At 42.8% G+C, this 23,757-nt stretch overlaps 1 protein-coding gene across 2 annotated transcripts in view; it reads left to right on the top strand.

Annotated features, from left to right (window-relative positions):
• Nucleotides 1–23,757, top strand: part of LOC132820169 (uncharacterized protein C8orf48 homolog) — a 104,448-nt gene that overhangs the window by 75,168 nt on the left and 5,523 nt on the right. The window contains exon 5 of one of the 2 annotated variants that reach the window (XM_060832127.1): nucleotides 15,860–16,012. The exons of the other annotated variant lie outside the window; for it this stretch is intronic. Within the exon in view, the coding sequence (XP_060688110.1) occupies nucleotides 15,860–16,012 (153 nt within the window). The remainder of the gene's footprint in view (nucleotides 1–15,859; nucleotides 16,013–23,757) is intronic. 2 annotated transcript variants of the gene reach the window in all.

Here is a 23,757-nt window from a genome sequence, read left to right on the forward strand (position 1 = left end):
ATACTGACAATATCAAGGTCTAACTCACCACCCTCTCTCACAACATCTCCACTGATGGTACATTATCACACCGAAGATGAGTAGAAATTTCATCCAATTAAATATTGGGAACATGAAACAGTTGGGTTGAATTTTTTTTTTGTTAAGTCCAGTTTCATTGAGGTTTTGACAGGTTTTTCGCCATGAGGCCTTGTGAGTTCTCTCACCTCTATCTTATCAAACTTGTGTCATTAATTGCCTACCAATGGCACATCACATGTCTAATTACAATTTACCAGGTGCCATTTCTGAAACAATTGGCCACCCAGCATGTATCCACTGATACCCCAGCATGCACTGCACCTTTAAAGTGATGGATGTGCACTAAGGCAATTACTGTCAGCCCAGAGCTGCCCTGCATATTTCCTGATATGGGTATGGCATCCGGTTTTGAAGGCAGAATCTCAGAGATCCTGTTGGATGGTATGATGCTGATATGGGAGATTCTCCTTCCCACAGCTAGCAGTGGAGGCCACATCACCAGATCCCTCTGGGTACATTCCACCATCCTCTCTCTAATGCCTCGCATTCATTTTTTCTTTGCTACTGTAACCACTTTCGATCAAGCTCCATGCTTTACCACGCTCATTACTGCTGCAAGACAAGTTAACGCAAGGTAGGGAGGCTATGAGTACCCAGATAGGCTCAGGGTGAGTGAGCGCTATGATAACTAGTGAAGTGCATGGAGATGTAGCCTGGTTCAGTCCACAAGCTGGGTGTGTGACAGTACCCTTTCTGCAGTATTGCAATGATAATTGTTCATGCAACCCACAATGTAGTGTTGAAATGCAGAAGCATTTTTTAAATGGATCAGAAGTTGGCAAAGGTCAAATCCAATGCCTGTGGATGTGGGATGTGGTTGGCTGGTTCCTGTGGAGAATGCCCTGAAATATTGGTGTTTAACATGGAGATCCTTCAGATCAAACAGTGAGCTGACTCGGCCAGATACCCACTCTGGTTTCATTTTCGGGTTTTCATGTGTTTTTCATGGCGTGTTTGGTAAGATGGAAGACTAAATATTAATGAAGCAAATTGTGACATAAACAAGGCAATTAGGAAGTGCTAATCCCTGTCAATTGGCAACACACCACTGAGAGAATCTCACCATGCTGCTTGTGAAAAGATGGAGTGAGATGATTTCAGTATCAAGTTTGGACTTCGCTGCAATGTTTTCTAATTCTGTCATGCATCACACCACTCAGACCTCTATAAGATTCTGCCCTATGATGTTGCTCCCTGCTCAAAACTCTGTTACTTAACAACTTACTCCATCCTTCTCCATGGCAACAGTCTAAATTAAGCCAGTCTGTTTACAACCTTGTTGTTATGTTTGATCCTGAGTTTTGTGCCTTCTCTAAGATTATCTTTTCCCACCACCACATAACATTCATCTTCCCCCATGTCTCAACTGATCTGCTGCTGAAACCCACATTTGTGTCTTTGTTATTTCTGGACTTGACAATAATAACACACTCCTGGCTGATCTACTGCATTCTAATCTCCATAAATATGAGATTATCCAAAACTCTGTAGATTTTGTTGTAACTCACAACAAATCCCACTTCCTTTTTACCCTTGTAGGTGTTGACCTTCATTGGTTTCTCACCAAACAATATCTACATTTAAAAATTCTTATCTTGTTTTTGAATCCCTTAATGTCCTTACTCTTCCTATTTCTGTAGTCTCTGGCTATTCCCCCCAACCACCTATGCTTCTCGATTCGGTCCCTCATTTAGCTTCAGTCATTGTTGCTCCAATGCTTGATGCCATACCTACAAATACCTAATGCCAATGATCTGGAATTCTCTACCTACATCTCTGTGTCTCACTTTCTTCCTTTAAGATACTTCTTAAAGCTTTACTCTCTTGACCATACTTTTGCTAACCTGAACAACATCTTTTTACATAGTTTGGTCTCATTGTTGTGTTGAGTTAATTGGAGTATTTCTTGGCACGTATCTTGCCAAACTCACCACATTAATTTCCAATTCCAGCCCAAGGCATGTATCTTATGAAATTTCCGCCTCAGCTTGCCACGTGTCCTTCCCAGAAGAACTCGCCACTTGGTGAATATTTCCCCCAAAGACCAGCATCCCTTGTATCTGAGCCATTTTGAAAGGCTGTTGTGGACCTGAGCCTCCAGAAGCTGCTCTGCTTGGGTTTAGAGACTGCTACATCTCCATGCACCTCACTAGTTATCAAAGGCTAAGGGTGAGTGAGCACTATCTGAGTACTCATAGCCTCCCTACCTAGCATTACCTTGTCTTGCAGCAGTACTGTGACTGATAAAGCATGAAGCTTGGTCAAAATTGAGTACAGTAGCAGAGAAAGAGTGAGTAAGAGGCATCAGAGAGAGGATGGTGGGATGTACCCAGAGGGATTGGAGAAGACCAATGACCTTCATCCCACAGTGCTGTGCATTCCTTCAGATGGTTGAGATTGCTTTATCCTTGGTGGTATCTGCGGATCAGGCTGACATGATCTGGTGAGGAGCGAGGGCTAAAAAGGGGAAGTTGGTACCACATTTCTCCAAAAGGGTCCTGAAGGTTCTGGTAGATGGGGTGGTCCAGAGAAGAGGAGTCCTCCCTCCCAGAGGACTGGCAGAGGAGCCCAAGCCACCAGCCTGGTGAGAGATTGCTACCTTGGAGAGTCCTGTCTCCCATCTGTGGAGAACTGGGCTGCAGTGCTGAAAGTAGAATAGTGACCTTCCCTGCTTTGCCAGGATGAGTGCCTTGCTATGCTCTCTACTACCTCACACTCACTCTATCCCTGCCACCACACCCACTTCCCTCCAAGGTTCATGCTCTGATGTCCCTCCTTGTTGCATGCGACACCTCCCTCATTCTCCTAATGCCCATTCCTCTCACATCATTAATCCTGCATGCCCTCTGTGCTGCCACCTGACTCTGTTGGAATACCTATTCCTCACGTGCACCAGTCCTAACAGTTGTGCCACCCGCACAATGATTAGTTTAGCTCACCTTCGGGCTATGTTAAAGAAGCCACTCCATATTGTAGCAGAACATGCCCAAGCCTTCCTCATCACAATGTTGAATTAAACAAATAAGCTCCAAATTGCCAGTATTATCTAATATATCAATTACGATGTTGCATTAGCTAACATGGCACAATTCTTAATGACTTTCACATAATACAATTTGTAATATCATCAAGCTAAGCAATTAGTATATCTCTGTTACTCATTGATAAAATCAGCATTATCATAGACACAATAGAAATTGAGATATAAATTGCAGCTAAAACTGCTGGTCTTTCCAGATGGCTTGGCAAACTAGCAGTGTGGGTGGAATAGAGCCTTTAAGTGGTCATTAAAAGTCCTCAGTAGACCCAAGGACAGATGGGCCACCCACTGCCTTGACTGACCCCTGTAAAACTTAAGAGAAGTTGGGGCAGTGAGGTACGTGGCAAGCAAGTCGTACGCTTGAGTTTACCAACCACATCCTAATGTTGAAAATAATTGGCTGGAGATTCTAATCTTCAGCCCAAATGTTCCCTACCTGGAAGGAAAAATGTGAAAGGAGAATGTTTTGTCCATGTCGATAGTTTGAGAAACATTGACATTTCAGACCTGGGTGCCTTTAAGCATTAATCATAGAAAGTTATGATAGGTAGGGGAAGCAATTAAGAAAGCAAAGAGAACAATAAATGCAAAATGTTTAGCTTTTGAAAGTAAAGACATTTTATAGCAATTGTCTCGGGCCTTGGTGAGACCAAACTCCATATACATATGTGTCCGTAGCTAATGAGACATACTGTAACTTTGGAAGGTTTGCAATGTCTATTTGCTTGGCCTATATATTGCAATGCGGGAATTGTCCCATGACAAGATGTAAGTAACCTGGACCTGTATTACCTGGAGTTTAGAATAATAAGAGGTGACCTCATTGAAACATTTACAATTCTTAAAGTCGTTGACAGGCAATGTACTGCAAGGATGATTTCCCTTATATTTAGAGATTACAGTCAGTTTTGCTATAATGCGGTAGTTCCATTCTTGTGCAATCCCATGTTATAAGAAAATCATGAAATAGCGACACCTTTTAAAATAATGAGGCCAGAAATGCATTAAATCCAATACACACTTTAAAACTTCGTGCTTTAGAAACAGTGTCCCCAACTCGTCAATCATATTAGAGTGAATTAGCGTTAACGAAACCCGCAATACAGCAGAATGAGCTGTACAGTGTCAGAATAAAGGCTATTTAAGACAGAAGTGAAGAGAAACTTCTTCACTCCTACATTTGTGCCTCTTTGAAATGCATGGCCGCCCCAGAAGGCTGTCAATATTCAATCACTAAATACATTTTCCAGTCAGAGAATGTAAGATTTTTGGGCATCTTGGAGAATTAAGTGAAACGGGGAGATTGCAGGATAATGCAATTGAGGGAAAGGCCAGTTGTGGTTGAATGGAATGACACAGCAGGCTCAAAGGACGAAATAGCCAGTCCTGCTCCTATTTCTTACATTCATTTCCTACAGAAAGTTAACATTGGTGGTAACTGACTGAGATGTTTTCAGAATATAAGCATAAAGATAGATTACAGTAGATGCTGTGTGAAAGATGAAACAAGTGTGATGCATTGAGGAGTACAGCAGCAGATATCAAGCATACTGGGATAGAAACTTCAAAAATGAGTTTGGTAGATCATTTTTAATTGATGGTATTAAGGGGTATAAAGTCATGGCAGAGAAATAAAATTACATTACACATCAGCCACAATCTAATGGAAGTACAGGTTTGAGGAGCTGAATGGTCTATCCCTGTTCCTACCAGCAGTAAAATAATGTAGTTCAATGAAGTGTACTTCTATGATTGGAAGAGAGTGATTTGGCCATACCCCATAGTATCTTGGAATGTGTAAATGGAGGGTTCTAGAATAGGGTGGAGGGCTGGATCTGGGTGAGATGCTCTTCAGTGGGTCAGTGCAGACTTGACGGGCTGAATGGCCTCTGTCTGTACTGCAGCGATTCAGTGAGGCAGGGCTTATGAGTGCTGAAACTAAAGATGGTGCAGGACTCAGAACAGAGTGGAATCCTACCTTAACTATGCACCTCAGATCATTAAACTCCTTCCCACATTGTGGAGTGTGGGCACAAAGATTCTAGCAATGGTCTACCAGGCTAGTTCTTAAGTCCTTACCACTGGTGCTGTGAACCAGCTTAGCAAACCTTCTGCTTTCTTTGGGGAGTGCACTTCCCACTGACTAATGAGTTCCTTGAGCAGGGCCTTCCAAACACATCAGAAATTCTCAGATGCTCCTAGCAGTTCCTCTGTATACCACCTTAAATTTTTAAACCACTCTTAATCATTGTAACTGAAGTGCACCTCCACTTTGGGATGTGCAGGCTGCCTCTCTGGGGCATCAAACAGGCTCTGGTAGCATGCCAATTGTAATCAAATCAAACACAAATATCAATATGTCTGTCACCCATGTGATCAGATATAGAGAAAAATCACTCAGGACTAGCTGTTGAGTCACCAGATAGCATTCAGTTTTTTAATTTATTTATTCATTTGTAGGATGTGGGCATTGTTGGCCGGCCAGCATTTATTGCCCATCCCTAGTTGCTCTTGAGAAAGTGGTGGTGAGCTGCCCTCTTGAACCATTGTATTCCACCTGCTGTGGGTTGAACCACAATGCCATTAAGGAGGGAATTCCAGGATTTTGGCCCAGTGACACTGAAGGAACGGTTTTATATTTCCAGGTCAGGGCAGTGAGTGGCTTGGAGTGGAACTTGAAAGTAGCGATGTTCCCATGTGTTGCTGCCCTTGTCTTTCTAGATGGAAGTGGTTGTGGGCCTGTAAGGCACTATCTGAGGATCTTTGGTGAATTCTTGCAGTGCATCTTGTAGATAGTACACATTGCTGCTACTGACAGTTAGTGGTGAAGGGAGTGGATGCTTGTGGGTGTAGTGCCAATCAAGCGGGCTGCTTTGTCCTGGATGATGTCAAGCTCCTTGAGTGTTGTTGGGGATGCACCCATCCAGACAAGTGGAGAGTATTCCATCACACTCCTGACTTGTGCCTTGTAGATGTGGACAGGCTTTGGGGAGTCAGGAGGTGAGTTGCTCACGAAAGTATTCCTAGCCACTAACCTGCTGTTGTAGCCACAACATTATTGTGATGACCTCAGTTGAGTTTCTGATCAAAGATAGCACCCAGGCTGTTGAGAGTGGGGTATTCAGAGATGGTGACACCATTGAATGTCAAGGGCCGGTGATTAGATTGTCAACGTTATGGTCATTGGTGATGGTCATAGCCTGACATTTGTGTGGCACAAATGTTACTTGCTACTTGTCAGCCCAACCCTGGATATTATCCTGATCTTGTTGCATCTGGCCACAGACTGCTTCAGTACCTGAGGAGTTGCAAATGGTGCTGAATATTGTGCAATCATCAGCGAACATCAAAGAACTCTTAACAAATTTGTGAGGCCTGAACTCCCACTCACAAAGCCTTGCTGACCACTACTTATCAAACCCTGTCTTTCCAAATGCAGTATATCTTGTCCCTTAGAATCTTCTCAAGTAACCTACCCACCCCAGATGTTAAGCTCACTGGTCTATAATACTCAGACTTTTCTTTGCAGCACTTCTTGAATAAAAGCACAACATTCACTACCCTCCAGTCTTCCAGGACCTCACCCACGGCTAATGTTGATTAAAAAATATCAGCCAGGGATACCTCAATTTCTTCTCTAGCCTTTTGCAGTGTTCTTGGACCTATCTGGTCAGGACAAGGAGATTTATCCAACTTCGTACATTCTAATACATCCAACACCTCATCTACTGTGATGTAGACTGTCACCAAGACATCACCACTAACTTCCCCAAGTTTCCAAGTCTTCATGTCTTTCTCCATGGTAATACTTGTGCATTTTTTTCTGCATTGTCAGACAGATGCCAGTGTTTTAACTGTACTGGAACAGCTTGGCTAGGGAAGCAGCAAATTCTGGAGTACAAGTCTTCAGTAATGTTGCCGGATTGTTGTCAGGGTCTGTAGCCAGTGCCTCCAAGCATTTCTTGATATCACATGGAGTGAATTGAATTGGCTGAAGACTGGTATTTATAATGCTGGGAAGCACTGGAGGAGGATCAACAGCTTGGCACTTCTGGCTGAAGATTATTGTGAAAGCTTCAACTTTATCTTTTGCACTGATGTTCTGAGCTCTTCCAGAAATGGAAAATATTTGTTTTGACTCTTCCTCCAGTGGGTTGTTTAATCATCCACCACCACTTACGACTGGATGTGGCAGGACTGCAGAGCTTAGATCTGAACCGTTGGTTGTGGGATTGCTTAGCTCTGTCTATCACTTGCTGCTTATGTTGTTTATCATGCAAGTGGTCCTGTTTGGTGGCTCCATTAGGTCGACACTTCAGCTTCAGATATGCCTGGTGCTGCTCCTGGCATGCACTTTTGCACTCTCCGTTGAACAAGGGTTGATTTTCTGGCTTGAAGGTAATGGCTGAGTGGGGGATATGCCCAATTATAAAGTTACAGATTGTGCTGGAGTATAATTCTGCTGTTGCTGATGGCTCACAACATCCCTGGATGCCCAGTCTTGAGTTTTTAGATCTGTTTGAAGTCTGTCCCATTTAGTGCCACACACACTGAGGTTATTCTCCGCGTGAAGGAGGGACTTTGTCTCCACAAGGAATGTGCGCTGGTCACTCTTACCGGTACTGTTACGGACAGGTGTATGTGCATCTGGCAGTTTGGTAAGGATGAGCTCAAGTATATTTTCCCTCTTGTTGGTTCCTTCACCATCTGCTGTAAACCCAATCTAGCAGCTATGTCCTTTAGGACCCAACCAACCCGACCAGTAGAACTGCTGCCAAGCCACTCTTGGTAGTAGACATTGAAATCCCCACTGTCCTTGCTACCATCAGTGCTTCCTCTAAGTGTTCAACAGCTGATTCATGGTAATCAGCAGGAGGTTTCCTTGCCCATGTAAACCTGAAGCCATGAGACTTCATAGGGTTCAGAATCAAATGTTGAGGACTCCCAGAGCCTCTGACTGTATACCACTGAGCATAAAGGGAGGTTATTCAGCCCATTACATTTTTGTCAACGTTTTGCCAAAGTAATCCAAAGCTGAAACAAGTATCCCTTTCTCTACCCATAGTCTTTTCCCGCTTTCAAATATTTATCAACCTTTCATTTAAAGAATTCAATGAGTCACTGCTTCAAATACATCCTGTGACATAGGACTCTATATTCTAAATGCATAGGGAAATATTTTCTCATTTCTCATTATATTAGAGACAATTTTCAAAAGATAACTTCTGTCTCTGTGTTGTTGACAGTTCTAATAAATGACATTTTTCATCAGTAATCCGCTAACTGATGCTCAGTTTGAGTTTCGCCTGAAAATGGACACAAGAATTGAGCTCCAGTGGTGAGCAGAAGACTTCCTTAGCAAAATTGAAGTCAGTGGGAACTGGGGAAAACCTGATTGGAATTGATTACATTTGCTGTTATTTTTAATGCATTTCAGTTTGCACATCATATACCAGAGACTTGGGTTCTTACTGCGACAGATACTGGAAGTTTATTTACAACACTATTTACATGGCTACAATATTGCAGACCTAGAACATAAGAAATAGGAGGAGAAGTCAGCAATTTAGCTGCTTGAGCCTGCATTGTCATTTCTTATGATTATAACTGATCCCATCTTCACCTCAACTCGACTTGCCAGTCTGCTGTCCAAAACCCTTCAGAGGATCAGTGTGGACTTGTTGGGCTGAAGAGCTTGTTTCCACACTGTAGGGAATCTAATCTAACCCTTCAACACATATACACATTGCCTGGATTCTGTGCTTGTTACTGATGTTACTGGACAATACATAGCTGACTGCCTGTACAAATTAAACTGACTCAGGATACAGGAAGTGCAACAGAAAACAATGATTGGGTTTAAAAAAAATTATATAGTACAGTCCCTTGTTCTGTTCATACAGGTCCCAGATGATCTGTAGAGGGCATGTGCTCTTGACATTCCAACCAACAGCAAGCTGTAGTGCAGAGCCTCATGGAAATTAAATGGACAGATGTAAATCTTGCAGACAATAGATACCTTTTGTTCATTGGCTTCAGTAAACTGCAAGTAAAAAGTGAGGTCTACAGATGCTGGAGATCAGAGCTGAAAATGTGTTGCTGGTTAAAGCACAGCAGGTTAGGCAGCATCCAAGGAACAGGAAATTCGACACTTCAGGCCAGAGCCCTTCATCGGGAATGAGGAGAGGGTGCCAGGCAGGCTAAGATAAAAGGTAGGGAGGAGGGACTTGGGGGAGGGGCGATGGAGATGTGATAGGTGGAAGGCAGAGGAGATGACCTGGGGGGTGCAGTGAGAGAGAGACTCACTGAAATCCTTGTAGAGGAAGGAAGAGAGCTTCTTCAAGGAAGGCATCCTTGCAAGAGGATTCGCAGTAGGTTAAAATCTTCGAGTAAAAAGTGAGGTCTGCAGATGCTGGAGATCAGAGCTGAAAATGTGTTGCTGTTAAAGCACAGCAGGTTAGGCAGCATCCAAGGAACAGCAGCTTGCCTCTCCTGATCATTACATCGAAGGTTTCATCATTTTTAAATGTTCCATTAGTTTTCCTTTTAGCTTTCTCTGTTGCATTGAAAGTGCTCTGTAAATTCTCTTTATATCTTTGGTTTCTCAACTCTAATTTAATTCTGATGAATTTAGACCAGTCTCTCTGGTATATGTTATGTAAGCTAAAATACATTAAAAATAGCACTATGACTTTTCATTCCTACTATTGTACGATCTCAAAACCACACACAGTAATCTAAAATTGGCTGATGTTTTTGTTCTTGTTTTTGTGACCACCCATCTACTGCACTCTCCACTTGTTTTTAGAATACATCTTCTATCAGTTTAACGTTTTTATAACACACAACAGAGGAAGTATCATTTCCATATCAAACTTTAGAGTCATATTTAACCCGGAAGCAGACCACTCAAACCTATAAGGTCCAAGCAGGATATAGAGCAAACTTGTCAGTTGCAGTGCCCATTGTTATCCCTGGACACCTGCAAGTTTACTTCCTTCAGACTCCCATTGCAATTTAGTTTGAAATCATAGATTGTCTCTGCTTCCAAAATCCTTTTGAGTGTTGGGTTTCGGTTGGTACCACTTTCTGCATGAAAATGTTCTTCCTCGGATCCCTTCTACATCAGAAGGCATGAAAGGGGAAATATGAGGCTTTCTTGCTTTGGGGTCAGTTTCTAATATGAAAATGCAAGCTTTCAGAGCTCCTCTCCTTGCTCAGGTATGATATGATAGGAAGGTATAAGGCACAGTATTTATAAGCAAAAAGTTAACAACTTTAAAACTTGCTGCCCTTGTTGAAACCTTTAATCAATTAGCAGATAGACTATTAATTAAAATGCAAAATCCAGATTCATTTCAGGAATGTCCCAAGATAATTAAAGGTTTTATCAATGTACAGGAGATGATATCTCAGGTTGGACAATGAACTTTAGGTATGAGGGCCCACTTCGAATTTATCTATGTTTTAAGCTGAGTTCCAGTTTTATTCTTTGACAGAAAAGAATCTTAAATGAAATTGTTCACCCCTCCGTATGGGTGTGACAGAGAGGATGTGTGTGTGTGCGAGAGAGTGTGTGTGTGTGTGTGTGTGCGCGCGTGTGTGAGAGAGAGAGAGAGAGAGATTATATAGTGTGATGGGGCTGCCCGTAGTGTGACATGGACCCAAGATCATGGTTGAGACCATCCTCTTGGGTATAAAACTTAGCTATCACTTCTGCTCAGCAATTATGCATTGTTGCAAATCACAATGTCCACCTTGGAGGATGCTCACCCGAAGATTGAAGACTGAGTGTCCAGGACCGCCAAAGTATTCCCACACTGGGAGGCAACCCCACTGTGTCTTAATCATTGCACACCTCACAAATGCTCACACATGCACACTAACATTGCCATATGCACACACGTGTGCACACACACACAAGCTGTCTTTCTCACACACACATCCTCTTGTCCTCACACATGCACACACAGAGACATTTTCTCTCTCTCCTATGCGCACCTTCTTTCTCTCTCACATGCACACATATACTCGTTCTCACACATGCATATACACACACTCACTCTCACTCACACAAGTGCGCTGTCTCTCTCTCTCTCTCACACACATACAGACACACGTGTACACACACACACACACACACACACACGCACACACACACATTATTTAAGAAGTAAAATCAGATCTCCGCTTAAAACACAGACAAATTTGAAGTGGGCCCTCACACCTAAAGTACATTGTCCAACTTGAGCTATCACCTCCTGTATGTTGATAAAACCTTTAATTATCTAGGGACATTCCTGAAATGAATCTGGATTTTGTATTTTAATTAGTAGTCTACCTTCTAACTGAAGTAGACTACTAATTTGTTAACATTTTGCTTGTAAACACAGTATCTGTACCTCCCAATCATATCACACCTGAGGAAGGAGCGGAGCTCTGAAAGCTGTCCACTTCAAATAAACCTGTAGGACTATAACCTGGTGTCATTTGATTTTTGACCTTGTCTACGCAAGTCCAATTCTGGCATCTCCATATTTATATGAAACACAGCTAAACTCATATTGTTGTCTTATGAATTGATTTTACAGTTTACAGTGAAATTGGGAAAACTGATTGAAAGAGGCATGGGGGTAGAGATGGAAAAGTAAGGAAGAAAGATGAAATATGAGTGGTAGATGAGATGCATTCAAAAGGAAAAGACTTTCATTGGGTACTTCTGAAAAACACCGAAAGAGAGCACAGGAGATTATCAAAATGAATTGTCAACTTTGTGGTCAGAGTTTCAGAGTTTGAATCCACTTCAAGATGCTAGTTGTGAAGGGTGAGTCTTGAATCTCAACTTATTTCCTCAAATATCAAATGAACTAAGGTGCTTGTTGTCCCAGTTAAGGATTATTTCATGAACGTGCCATGATTTTGCCACTGGCAGAACATTCCCACTGCATTCCACCCCTCGCTGCACCATTAAATGTTTCCCTTCTATTTCAGATTACCTTATTCTTGTACCCTTGCAATTTTTGAGGTGCCTCATGACATAGCATAATCATCTCTGCTTGTTGAGCTGCAAAAGCTACAGAGCTGTTAGGAGAAAACCTACCAAAGGCGTGCTGTGCTGGATTAATACCAACAAATTTGGGCTTGGAAACCCCATTTTGTTTCAGCACTCCTATATCTCAAAGCCTGGGATAAAATTCAATCAACTGTAACATCAATTGTCTTCAGTTTCACAACCAAGAAAGAGTAATTCAATTTCTGTTATGTTAGGGTGCTCAACTTATTCTTTTGCTAATGGTTTTGCTGTCAAATTAGTGCAAAACCAAAATTTAAATCATAGTTGGGGTAGGATGTGTGCACGTTAAAAAAAACAACTTTTATGTACTCTTAAATAAATGCTAATTTTCAAAATTCTGCTGCTTGATCTTTCCCATTATGATGAATGATGGTGGCTGGTCTGTGTTTTAATTTCTGCAGCACTGTGTTCCACTTGATTAGTTAATTTTATCCTTTTAATGGTAGAACAATTCCAAATGTGTAACCCATCCTTTACAACATGGGTGTAGAAAACATTCTATATTGTCATTTGAAATATTAAATAGTTGCAATAGCATTACTTTGTTTTATATTTTCGCTGAAATTAAAACCCATTTCAAGCAAGTGGGTTGTCACCTCCCTAAAATAGCAGAAAATAAGGCTAATGTCACTAATATCACTCAGCACAGTATCCGGATTAGAGCGATTGATGGATATGTACTTAGGTTCTCAACTTCCACCTACATACCTTCTACTACTTGTATGGAGCTTTAGGCTACAGAAGACCAAAGGCATCTCTCTCCATTAGAGAGAGGCAATTGAATATAGAACATAGAACATTAGAGCGCAGTACAGGCCCTTCGACCCTCGATGTTGCACTGATCTGTCATACCAATTTGAACCCATCTAACCTATACTATTCCATGTATGTCCATATGCTTGTCCAATGACAACTTGAATGCACTTAAAGTTGGCGAATCTACTGCAGTAACAGGCGATGCATTCCATACCCTTACTACTCTCTAAGTAAAGAAACTACCTCTGACATCTGTCCTATATCTATCACCCATCAATTTAAAGCCATGCCCCCTTGTGCTCACCGTCACCATTCTTGGAAAAAGGCTCTCCCTTTCTAACCCTCTGATTACCTTATATGTCTCTATTAAGTCACCTCTCAACCTTCTCTCTAACAAAAACAGCCTCAAGTCCCTCAGTCTTTCCTCATAAGACCTTCCCTCCATACCAGGCAACATCCTAGTAAATCTCCTCTGCAGCCTTCCTAAAGCTTCCACATCCTTCTTATATTGCAGTGACTAGAACTGTACACAATACACCAAGTGCGGCCGAACCAGAGTTTTGTACAGCTGCAGCATAGCCTCATGGTTCCAGAACCCGATCCCTCTATGAGTAAAAGCTAAAACACTGTATGCCTTCTTAACAACCCTGTCAACCTGGGTGGCAATTTTCAAGGATCTGTGTACATGGACACTGAGATCTCTCTGCTCATCTACACCACCAAGAGTCTTGCCATTAGCCCAGTACTTTGCATTCCGGTTACTCCGACCAAAGTGAATCACCTCACACTTGTCCGCATTAAACTCTATTTGCCACCTCTCAGCCCAGCTCTGCAGTTTATCTATGTCTCTCTGTAGCCTACAACATCCTTTGTCACTATCCACAATTTGATTGTGTATGAATTCTGGGTAACCATTCCACAAGTGTGGGGGAAGGTAAGGAGGCACAGCTCCATGAACTACCACAGACAGTGACAAATGCTGTTTTATTTATTCTGCACCACATTCCGGTCATCAAAACGAAACAACCTCCTTCCTTTTATCCCAACCATGAAGCAAATTATATCATAATTGAAAAGAAAAGCTCACGAATGAACAGTATGTGAATAAGGGTTATTTAGACAAGATATACAATTCTGCTTGCTTTCCATTGCAAATTGCTAGAACATATCAATGGGCGGATATGGATTAGCATAGGATTGGGCTATTTCATTTTTAGTTGTTCATGAGATGTAGCATATTTTCTATCCCTAATTGCCCTGGAGAGGATGATGGTGAATTGACTTCTTGACCTCTGCAATGTTTGGGTGTAGGGACATGCATAGTACTGTTAGAAAGAGAGTATGAAGACCTTGGCCTAGAAATGGTGAGGGAGCAGTAGTAGTTTTAAGTCAGGATGATATGTGATTTGGAAGAGAACTTGCACATGGTGGCATTCCCAAGTATCTGCTGCTCCTGGCCTCCTAGTGGTAGAGGTCATGTGTTTGGAAAATGCTCTTGAAGATGACTTGGTGAGTTACCACTCAGTGATGAAGGGAGTGAATAATGTTGGTGTGAGAAGTAACTGTCAAGTGATGCTTTGACCTAGACCTTGGGGGTAGTTGGAGCTTGCATTCATCTAGGAAGTGGAACCTTCCACATCCATCAAAGTTTTACCTGCACTTCCACACATGTCATTTACTGTATCTGTTGCTCCCAATGTGAAAGCCTCATCTTCTGCCTTGTGACCCTCTAAACCTACGGCATCAATGTGGATTTCACCAGTTTCCTCATTTCCCCTCCCCACATTTTATCCCAATTCCAACCTTCCAACTCGGCACCACCCTCATGACCTGTCCTACCTATGCATCCTCCTTCCCAGCTATCCGCTCCACCCTCCTCTCCTACCTATCACTATTATCCCTACCTCCATCTACCTAATGCACTCTCAGCTATCTTCTCCTCAGCCCCACCCCCCTCTCATTTATCTCACTACCCCCTTGGTTCACAGCCTCATTCCTAATGAAGGGCTTTGTCGATTCTCCTGATCCTCGGATGCTACCTGACCTGCTGTGCTTTCGCAGCATCGCATCACACTTTTGGTTATGCATTGTGAATGATGGACAGACCTTGGGGAGGCAGGAAATGGGTTATTCAGTGCTATAAGTAAAAAATGAGGTCTGCAGATGCTGGACTGCACTATTCAGTGCACTATTCAGTGCTATATTCCACATTTCTGACCTGTTCTTGAAGTTGAGGTACTTGTTTGGTTGCTACAGTTCAGTTTCTGGTCAATGGTAAACTAAGAACAGTAAGAATGGCTATATTAATGCCATTGATTATCAATGAGACATTGTTAGATTCTCTATTGTTTTGGATGGTTGTTGCCTGGCATTTGTGTGGCCTAAATGTTACTTACTACAATTCAGCCTAAGCCTAGTTGTTGTCCAGTCTTGCTGCAAGTAAATGTGGATCACTTCAGTTTCTGACAAACAAAACAGACATTTCCAAGCTTGTGATGGACAGAAGGTCATTGATGAAGCAACTGAAGTTAGTTGGGCCTAAGACACTGTCCTAAGGAACTCCTGCATTTAAATTCCTAGAGCTCAGATGATTGAGCTCCAACAACCACAACCATGTTCCTTTGTTTTATATATAACTGCAACCAGTAATGTCCCCACCCCTTCCTGATTCTATTTCCCGATTCCCATTGATTTTAGTTTGGCTGCAGCCAATTGATGTCATAGTTGGCCTATGCTGTCTTGACGTCAAAAACAGTCAAAATGGTCTTTATACACTGAATAAAGGTTACTTTTGTGAGAGGCTGGAAGGTTTTTAGTGCTTGTGCAGCGGTGACCCAGTAAGAGTCAGCATATTGAGAAGATAATGGAAAAAGATGTCTTGCTATGGGCTCATTGCTGCCATTTTTTAGGTCATGGAAACCAGCATGCATCAACCTTCCAGGTGTACTGCCTGTGTCAAGAAACTCAGTAAGCTGGCAGAGCACAACTTCCTCCGTGTCAAGAGAATACAATTGGAAGATATGTTACTCCAAGATAAAATAGAGGCGCACATTTATACTAAGGTTTGTTGCTTTATTTCATGGGGTTTGAAATTCTGTCAGATTGAGTGGAGGACATTCTCTTCATCTGCTTTACCTGCAGGATTTAGTATCATTTTACCCTGTCCTCCAGGTTTTCCCAACTCTCCATATTAGCTTGGTCATGCAGAGCCAACCCAGTGATTTCCATTGTAACCTCCTGTCCCTTGAATCTATTTTACCATTTAATAAGACTGAGGTTGATCTGTCTGTCATCTCAATTTTATTTCTCAGCCTCCACTGTATACACCATGACTCCCTTGTTAATCCAGAATCTTGTTAACGTGGCATTAAAAATATTCAATAAACTACCTCCACTGCTCTGTGTGGAAAGGAGTTCCACAGACAAATCACACTGAGAGAAAAGTATTCCCCTAATCTTAATTTAAAAATAAGGATCTTCCCTTTTAAGATGATGTGCTGTTGTTGTACTCTGTTTAATTCGGGGACGCATTCACTCAGCATCAACTTTGTAAAGTTCCATTGGGGTCTTACATATTTCAATAACCTTAGCTTTCATTCTTCTAAATTTTGATGAATACAGGCCCAATCTGTCCAACCATTGCTCCTTCATCTCAGGAATCAGTTTACTGAACTTTCTCTGAACTGCTGTGTGTACAATTATACCCTTTTTTAAGTAAGGAGACCAAAACTGTACACAATACTCCAGATGTGGTCTTACCAGTATCCTCTCCAACTGGAACTAGACTTTTATAGCTGTCCTAACATTAACTACAAGTATTAGAGTAACTTTAAAGCTGGGATTAAGCAGCTCATTTAATTAAGAAGCTGTATCTGACAGGGTTACCCGGTCATTAACCTCTAACCATCCTTCTAAACATTCCTATACATGTTGCAATGCCTTTTAAATGTTGTAATTGTACCAGCCTTCCCCATTTCCGCTGGCAGCTCATTCCATTCACGCACTACCTTATGTATGAAAAAGTTGCCCCTTAGGTCCCTTTTAAACCTAGTTTTGGATTCCCCTATTATGGGAAAAAGACTTTGGCTATTCACCCTATCCAGGATTTGGAGATGCCGATGTTGGACTGGAGTGTACAAAGTTAAAAATCACAAAACATCAGGTTATAGTGCAACAGGTTTGATTGAAAGCACTAGCTTTCGGAGCGACGCTCCTTCATCAGGTGGTTGTGCTACAAATGAAAGCTAGTGCTTCCAATTAAACCTGTTGGACTATAACCTAGTGTTGTGTGATTTTTAACTGAATACACCCTATCCATGCCTCTCATGATTCTGCTGACAATGTTGTATAAAGTAAGTATTCTGAATGAGCTAATGGTCAAGTTGCATAAATTCCACCCAATTTGATTATGTCACATTGTCTCTGGGAGGAGTCAGGGAGTTCTACACTAGCCTTCTTAGGGAATAGATGGATTCTGTATACTCTCTAGAATTCTTAGTAATTATGCTGTCTCGTAATTTAATGTGCTGATACTTATTATATGATCAATCATCAATGGGCGGCATGGTGGCACAGTGGTTAGCACTGCTGCCTCACAGCGCCTGAGACCGGGTTCAATTCCCAACTCAGGCGACTGACTGTGTGGAGTTTGCACGTTCTCCCCGTGTCTGCGTGGGTTTCCTCCGGGTGCTCCGGTTTCCTCCCACAGTCCAAAGATGTGTGGGTCAGGTGAATTGAGTAAAAAATGAGGTCTGCAGATGCTGGAGATCACAGCTGAAAATGTGTTGCTGGTCAAAGCACAGCAGGCCAGGCAGCATCTCAGGAATAGGGCTGCCTGGCCTGCTGTGCTTTGACCAGCAACACATTTTCAGCTGGGGTCAGGTGAATTGGCCATGCTAAATTGCCCGTAGTGTTAGGTAAGGGGTAAATGTAGGGCTATGGTGGGTTGCGCTTAGGCGGGTCGGTGTGGACTTGTTGGGTCGAAGGGCCTGTTTCCACACTGTAAGTAATCTAATCTTATCGTATTAACTAAGACAAGTGCCTCTTTTGTTTAGGTTTAGTGGTCTAACCTTTACTACTGATCCTGAGTCAGACTTGAGACAATGTGAACAAAATACGTTTGGTGATAGTGAACCACCTCAAACAATTCTGTGCTACCATATGGAGTTTGCAGTGACAATTAGGAAAAATACCACATGGAAGTAATATTGTGAATTCAAATTTCATGCAGGAATCTCTACCCTGGGAAGGAATTTCAAAAGAGAGGATAATTTGAAGCAAAGTAAATCAGACACTTTAAGAAAAGTGATTGTTTGTTCTTAAAATAGTAATCAGTTGCTGAAGTGCAATTATGGACAGGGCATGAATATAGCAAGTATGGAAGCAGTAACAGGGTAGGTTCAGCACTCCAAAAACAAACCTTCACCAAATGTGATACTAGGAAAATAGAGGAGGAAAAGAAGCTCTGGAAAGAGCAAGAGAAGCCTTGAGAAGTGAAGTTAGATATCCCTAGGGTAAATGGGATAACTTCATAATAATGGCGCAAAGACCAGAGATGAAAGGCAGGGGAGTGTGAAAGGTAGTTCTTATCTCTCAAGATGAGTGTCATCAAAAATAAGCACCACAAGACACAATGGTAAGGGACAGTAAAAAGGCCAGGGAATTAGTTTGTGCTGTGGCTGTAGAATTGGGAGGGCCTGAGAATTTACTGAAGTTGGGAAAGAACAGATTTAGAAAAATCTAATGAGATAGTCTAACAGAAGAAGAAAAGTCAGGAGAAATTTAAGATTTAAAAGGATCGGAGCTCAGTAATCAAACCACAATTTAAGTGGGAAGATTTATAAAGGCTACAAGCAGAGCATTTTATTAAAAAAAATTTATAGAGGGAGTTGCTTGATGTTTTATAAATGAATGATGAAAACATCCATTTGTACTGAGAAGATGCAGGAAAACTCCATCTTAGCTGCAGAATGTTGGAAGATCCGGAAAAAGTTTTGAAGGCATTATTTTAATGACTAAATAAGGTATGATCACCATAATGATGAGAAAACCCCGCAAGCAATATTGAAACTCAGTATTACAAAGAAATAGAATTTTGACAGCTTGAAAACAATATGTTACTGGAGAACAGCCAGTAATAAGACTTACAGCTTTATTGATGAATTTAATGCAGCAATACAAAGTTCACAGGGCTGGCTAACAGAAAATACTGCACTGAGTCTGGAAAGTTTTACCGAAATTTAATTTAAAACATTTAAGAATACAACAACAACAGATTACAAGCAGTATTGAAATTATGCAGATTAGAAACAATTTTACAGTGACAAGAGTTAATGATCACATTAAGGAGAAAGGAAAGGATAGTTGATTCAGTGTCATTAATGTGGAACAGCAAAGCCCCGCACAGTCATTTACTAGCCATGACAAAAGAATGATACATCTGTAAGACTGTGAATCATTTCCAGAAGATGTGCAGAAGTAGAATGCTGTTCTAGAGCTGCTTAAAGGAAGCAACTTAGTAATAAATAAATGAGAATGGTCAAGAATTCCGCTTTAGAGGCATTCAGAGGGGAGATTTGTGATGCCAGCTTTCACAGAATTTGTTTATGTCAGAGGGGACAGAGTAGTTCAGTGGCCAACACCAAGGAGTAGGTACTAGAAAAACTGAAAGTTCTAAAAGTAGATAAATTGTCTGGACCAGATGGGCTACACTCTAGAGTTCTGAAGGAGATAGCTGAAGAGATAGAGTGGGCTTTAATGTTGATCTTTCAGGTATCACTGGGATCAGGGAGGGTCCCAGAGGAGTAGAAAATTGCTAACGTAACCCCCCCATTTAAGAAGGGATAAGGCAAAAGACAGGAAATTACAGGCTGATTAGTTTGACCTCCATTGTTGCTAAGAATTTGGTTTCCATTGTGAAGGATGAGATTTCTGAATACATAGAAGTACATGGTAAAACAGAAAATTCAGCACGGTTTCATCAAAGGGAGGTCATGCCTGACAAATCTATAAGAATTCTTTGAGGAGGTAACAGGCAAGTTTGACCAAGGAGAGCCAATGGATGTTATCTATCTGATAACGTATTGCACAGAAGGCTGCTGAACAAGGTAAAGGTCCATGGAGTTAGAGGCAAGGTATTCGCATGGATAGAAGATTGGCTGTCTGGCAGAAGGCAGAGACTGGGGATAAAAGGGTCCTCCTCAGGATGGAAGCCAGTGACTAGTGATGTTGAACAAGGGTCAATGTTGGGACCACAAAGTTTCACTTTATACATTAATGATCTGGATGAAAGAACTGAGGGCATTTTAGCTAAGGTTGCAGTTGGAAGGCAGATAGTATTGAGGTGGTGTGTAGACTGCAGAAAGATTTAGGTAGGTTAGGAGAATGGGCAAAAGAGTGGCAGATGAAATACAACATAGGAAAGTATGAAGCCATGCACTTTAGGAGGAAGAATAGAGGTGTGGACTGTTTTCCAAATCGGGAAAAAATTCAGAAATCCGAAATATGAAGGGACTTGGGAGTTCTAGTCCATGTTTTTCTGAATGTAAGCTTATAGGTTGAGTCAATAGTTAGGAAGGCAAATCTACTGTTGTCATTTATCTCGAGAGGACTAGAATATAAAAGCAGGGATGTACTTCTGAGGTTTTATAAGGCTCTCATCAGACCACATTTAGAGTATTGTGAGCAACTTTGGGCCCCATACCTCAGGAAAGATGTATTGGCCCTGGAATGGGTTCACAAGAATGATCATGGGAATGAAAAGCTTAACATATGAGGAATGTTTGAGGACTCTGGGACTATATTTGATGGAGTTTTAGAAGGATGAGGAGGGATCTAATTGAAATTTACAGAATACTGAATGGCCTGGACAGGGTGGATGTTGGGAAGATGTTTCCATTCGCAAGACAGGCACGACAGCCTTAGAGTAAAGGGAAGACACTTTAGAATGGAGATAAGAGAAACCTCTTTAGCCAGAGAGTGGTGAATCTATGGAATGCATTGCCACAGAAGGCTGTAGAGACCAGGTCGTTGAGTGCATTTCAAATAGAGATTGCCAAGGCGATCAAATATTGCAGGGAGAAAGCTGGAAAATGGGTTTGAAAAACTTATCAGCCATGATTGAATGGTGGAACAGATTTGATGGGCCAAATGTCCAGTTTCTGCTCCTATGTCTTATGGTCTAATGTCAATGAAGTGTTATACAAGTGGCTATGTCACTGTCCGATTAGACAAAATACCACAGCTGAGAAATTAGAAATTATATCTCACAGAAATTAAATAAATGTGGTGCAGGGAAATAACTGTCAAGAGTCTAGGTATGCTTTTAGTTACACTAACTTGCAACCACCAATCCTCACTTGTCAGCTTGGATGCATGCCTTGACCTTAACTTCCTTAAAAGGGAAGAAGTCACGAGGCAACTAGTAAAATATTCCACTGGGTTTCCCAGACTCATTTTCGTAGAACCCAATAAGCAGTAAGAATCTTGTGAGATTACATGCTTTATCTTAAAATAAGTATTTAGTGTGACTGAGTATAAACTGTAACCAGCAAGGATAAAAGACACTAAGCCAAATTCAACAAGAACAAACCAGTGACAAATGTGTTGCTGGTCAAAGCACAGCAGGTTAGGCAGCATCTCAGGAATAGAGAATTCGACGTTTCGAGCATAAGCCCTTCATCAGGAATAAGAGAGAGAGAGCCAAGCCGGCTGAGATAAAAGGTAGGGAGGAGGGACTAGGGGGAGGGGCGATGGAGGTGGGATAGGTGGAAGGAGGTCAAGGTGAGGGTGATAGGCCGGAGTGGGGTGGGGGCGGAGAGGTCAGGAAGAGGATTGCAGGTTAGGAGGGCGGTGCTGAGTTGAGGGAACCGACTGAGACAAGGTGGGGGGAGGGGAAATGAGGAAGCTGGAGAAATCTGAATTCATACCTTGTGGTTGGAGGGTTCCCAGGCGGAAGATGAGGCGCTCCTCCTCCAGCCGTCGTGTAGTTGTGTTCTGCCGGTGGAGGAGTCCAAGGACCTGCATGTCCTCGGTGGAGTGGGAGGGGGAGTTAAAGTGTTGAGCCACGGGGTGATTGGGTTGGTTGGTTCGGGCGGCCCAGAGGTGTTCTCTGAAGCGTTCCGCAAGTAAGCGGCCTGTCTCACCAATATAGAGGAGGCCACATCGGGTGCAGCGGATGCAATAGATGATGTGTGTGGAGGTACAGGTGAACTTGTGGCGGATATGGAAGGATCCCTTGGGGCCTTGGAGGGAAGTGAGTGTGGAGGTGTGGGCGCAAGTTTTACATTTCCTGCGGTTGCAGGGGAAGGTGCCGGGGGTGGAGGTTGGGTTGGTGGGGGGTGTGGATCTGACAAGGGAGTCACGAAGGGAGTGGTCCTTGCGGAACGCTGATAGGGGAGGGGAGGGAAATATATCCTTGGTGGTGGGGTCCGTTTGGAGGTGGCGGAAATGGCGGCGGATAATACGTTGTATGCGCAGGTTGGTGGGGTGGTAGGTGAGAACCAGTGGGGTTCTGTCTTGGTGGCGGTTGGAGGAGCGGGGCTCAAGGGCGGAGGAGCGGGAAGTGGAGGAGATGCGGTGGAGGGCATCGTCGTTCCCTCCCCTCCCCTATCAGCGTTCCGCAAGGACCACTCCCTTCGTGACTCCCTTGTCAGATCCACACCCCCCACCAACCCAACCTCCACCCCCGGCACCTTCCCCTGCAACCGCAGGAAATGTAAAACTTGCGCCCACACCTCCACACTCACTTCCCTCCAAGGCCCCAAGGGATCCTTCCATATCCGCCACAAGTTCACCTGTACCTCCACACACATCATCTATTGCATCCGCTGCACCCGATGTGGCCTCCTCTATATTGGTGAGACAGGCCGCTTACTTGCGGAACGCTTCAGAGAACACCTCTGGGCCGCCCGAACCAACCAACCCAATCACCCCGTGGCTCAACACTTTAACTCCCCCTCCCACTCCACCGAGGACATGCAGGTCCTTGGACTCCTCCACCGGCAGAACACAACTACACGACGGCTGGAGGAGGAGCGCCTCATCTTCCGCCTGGGAACCCTCCAACCACAAGGTATGAATTCAGATTTCTCCAGCTTCCTCATTTCCCCTCCCCCCACCTTGTCTCAGTCGGTTCCCTCAACTCAGCACCGCCCTCCTAACCTGCAATCCTCTTCCTGACCTCTCCGCCCCCACCCCACTCCGGCCTATCACCCTCACCTTGACCTCCTTCCACCTATCCCACCTCCATCGCCCCTCCCCCTAGTCCCTCCTCCCTACCTTTTATCTCAGCCGGCTTGGCTCTCTCTCTCTTATTCCTGATGAAGGGCTTATGCTCGAAACGTCGAATTCTCTATTCCTGAGATGCTGCCTAACCTGCTGTGCTTTGACCAGCAACACATTTGCAGCTGTGATCTCCAGCATCTGCAGACCTCATTTTTTACTCAAACCAGTGACAAGAAAGAAGCAAATGTGAAAAAAAGATGATCGACACATGAGCTCCTTCAAAAGTCCTTGACTGATGTTCAGAATGCAAAACTGTCAATGCATTGGCATGATAGTATTCCATCCCGATTCTCCCAGCTCCCTTGCCATCATGCCCACTTAGACGAGTTCAGTTAAATTACTCTGTAGGTGTGTCACCTCAATTCTACTCCACTGCTAATTGCCTGCCAAACCTGCCTTCCATCCTGCTTCTGGCTAATTCATTACAGAAATCAAAATAAGACAAAGTAAACATTTCAAATATCAGAATTGAAAATAGAATTCTGTGTGAATTTAAAGTAAAGCAGAAGCACAGGTGATGAGT

This window comes from Hemiscyllium ocellatum, chromosome 11, assembly GCF_020745735.1.
Source record: "Hemiscyllium ocellatum isolate sHemOce1 chromosome 11, sHemOce1.pat.X.cur, whole genome shotgun sequence".
NCBI lineage: Eukaryota > Metazoa > Chordata > Chondrichthyes > Orectolobiformes > Hemiscylliidae > Hemiscyllium > Hemiscyllium ocellatum.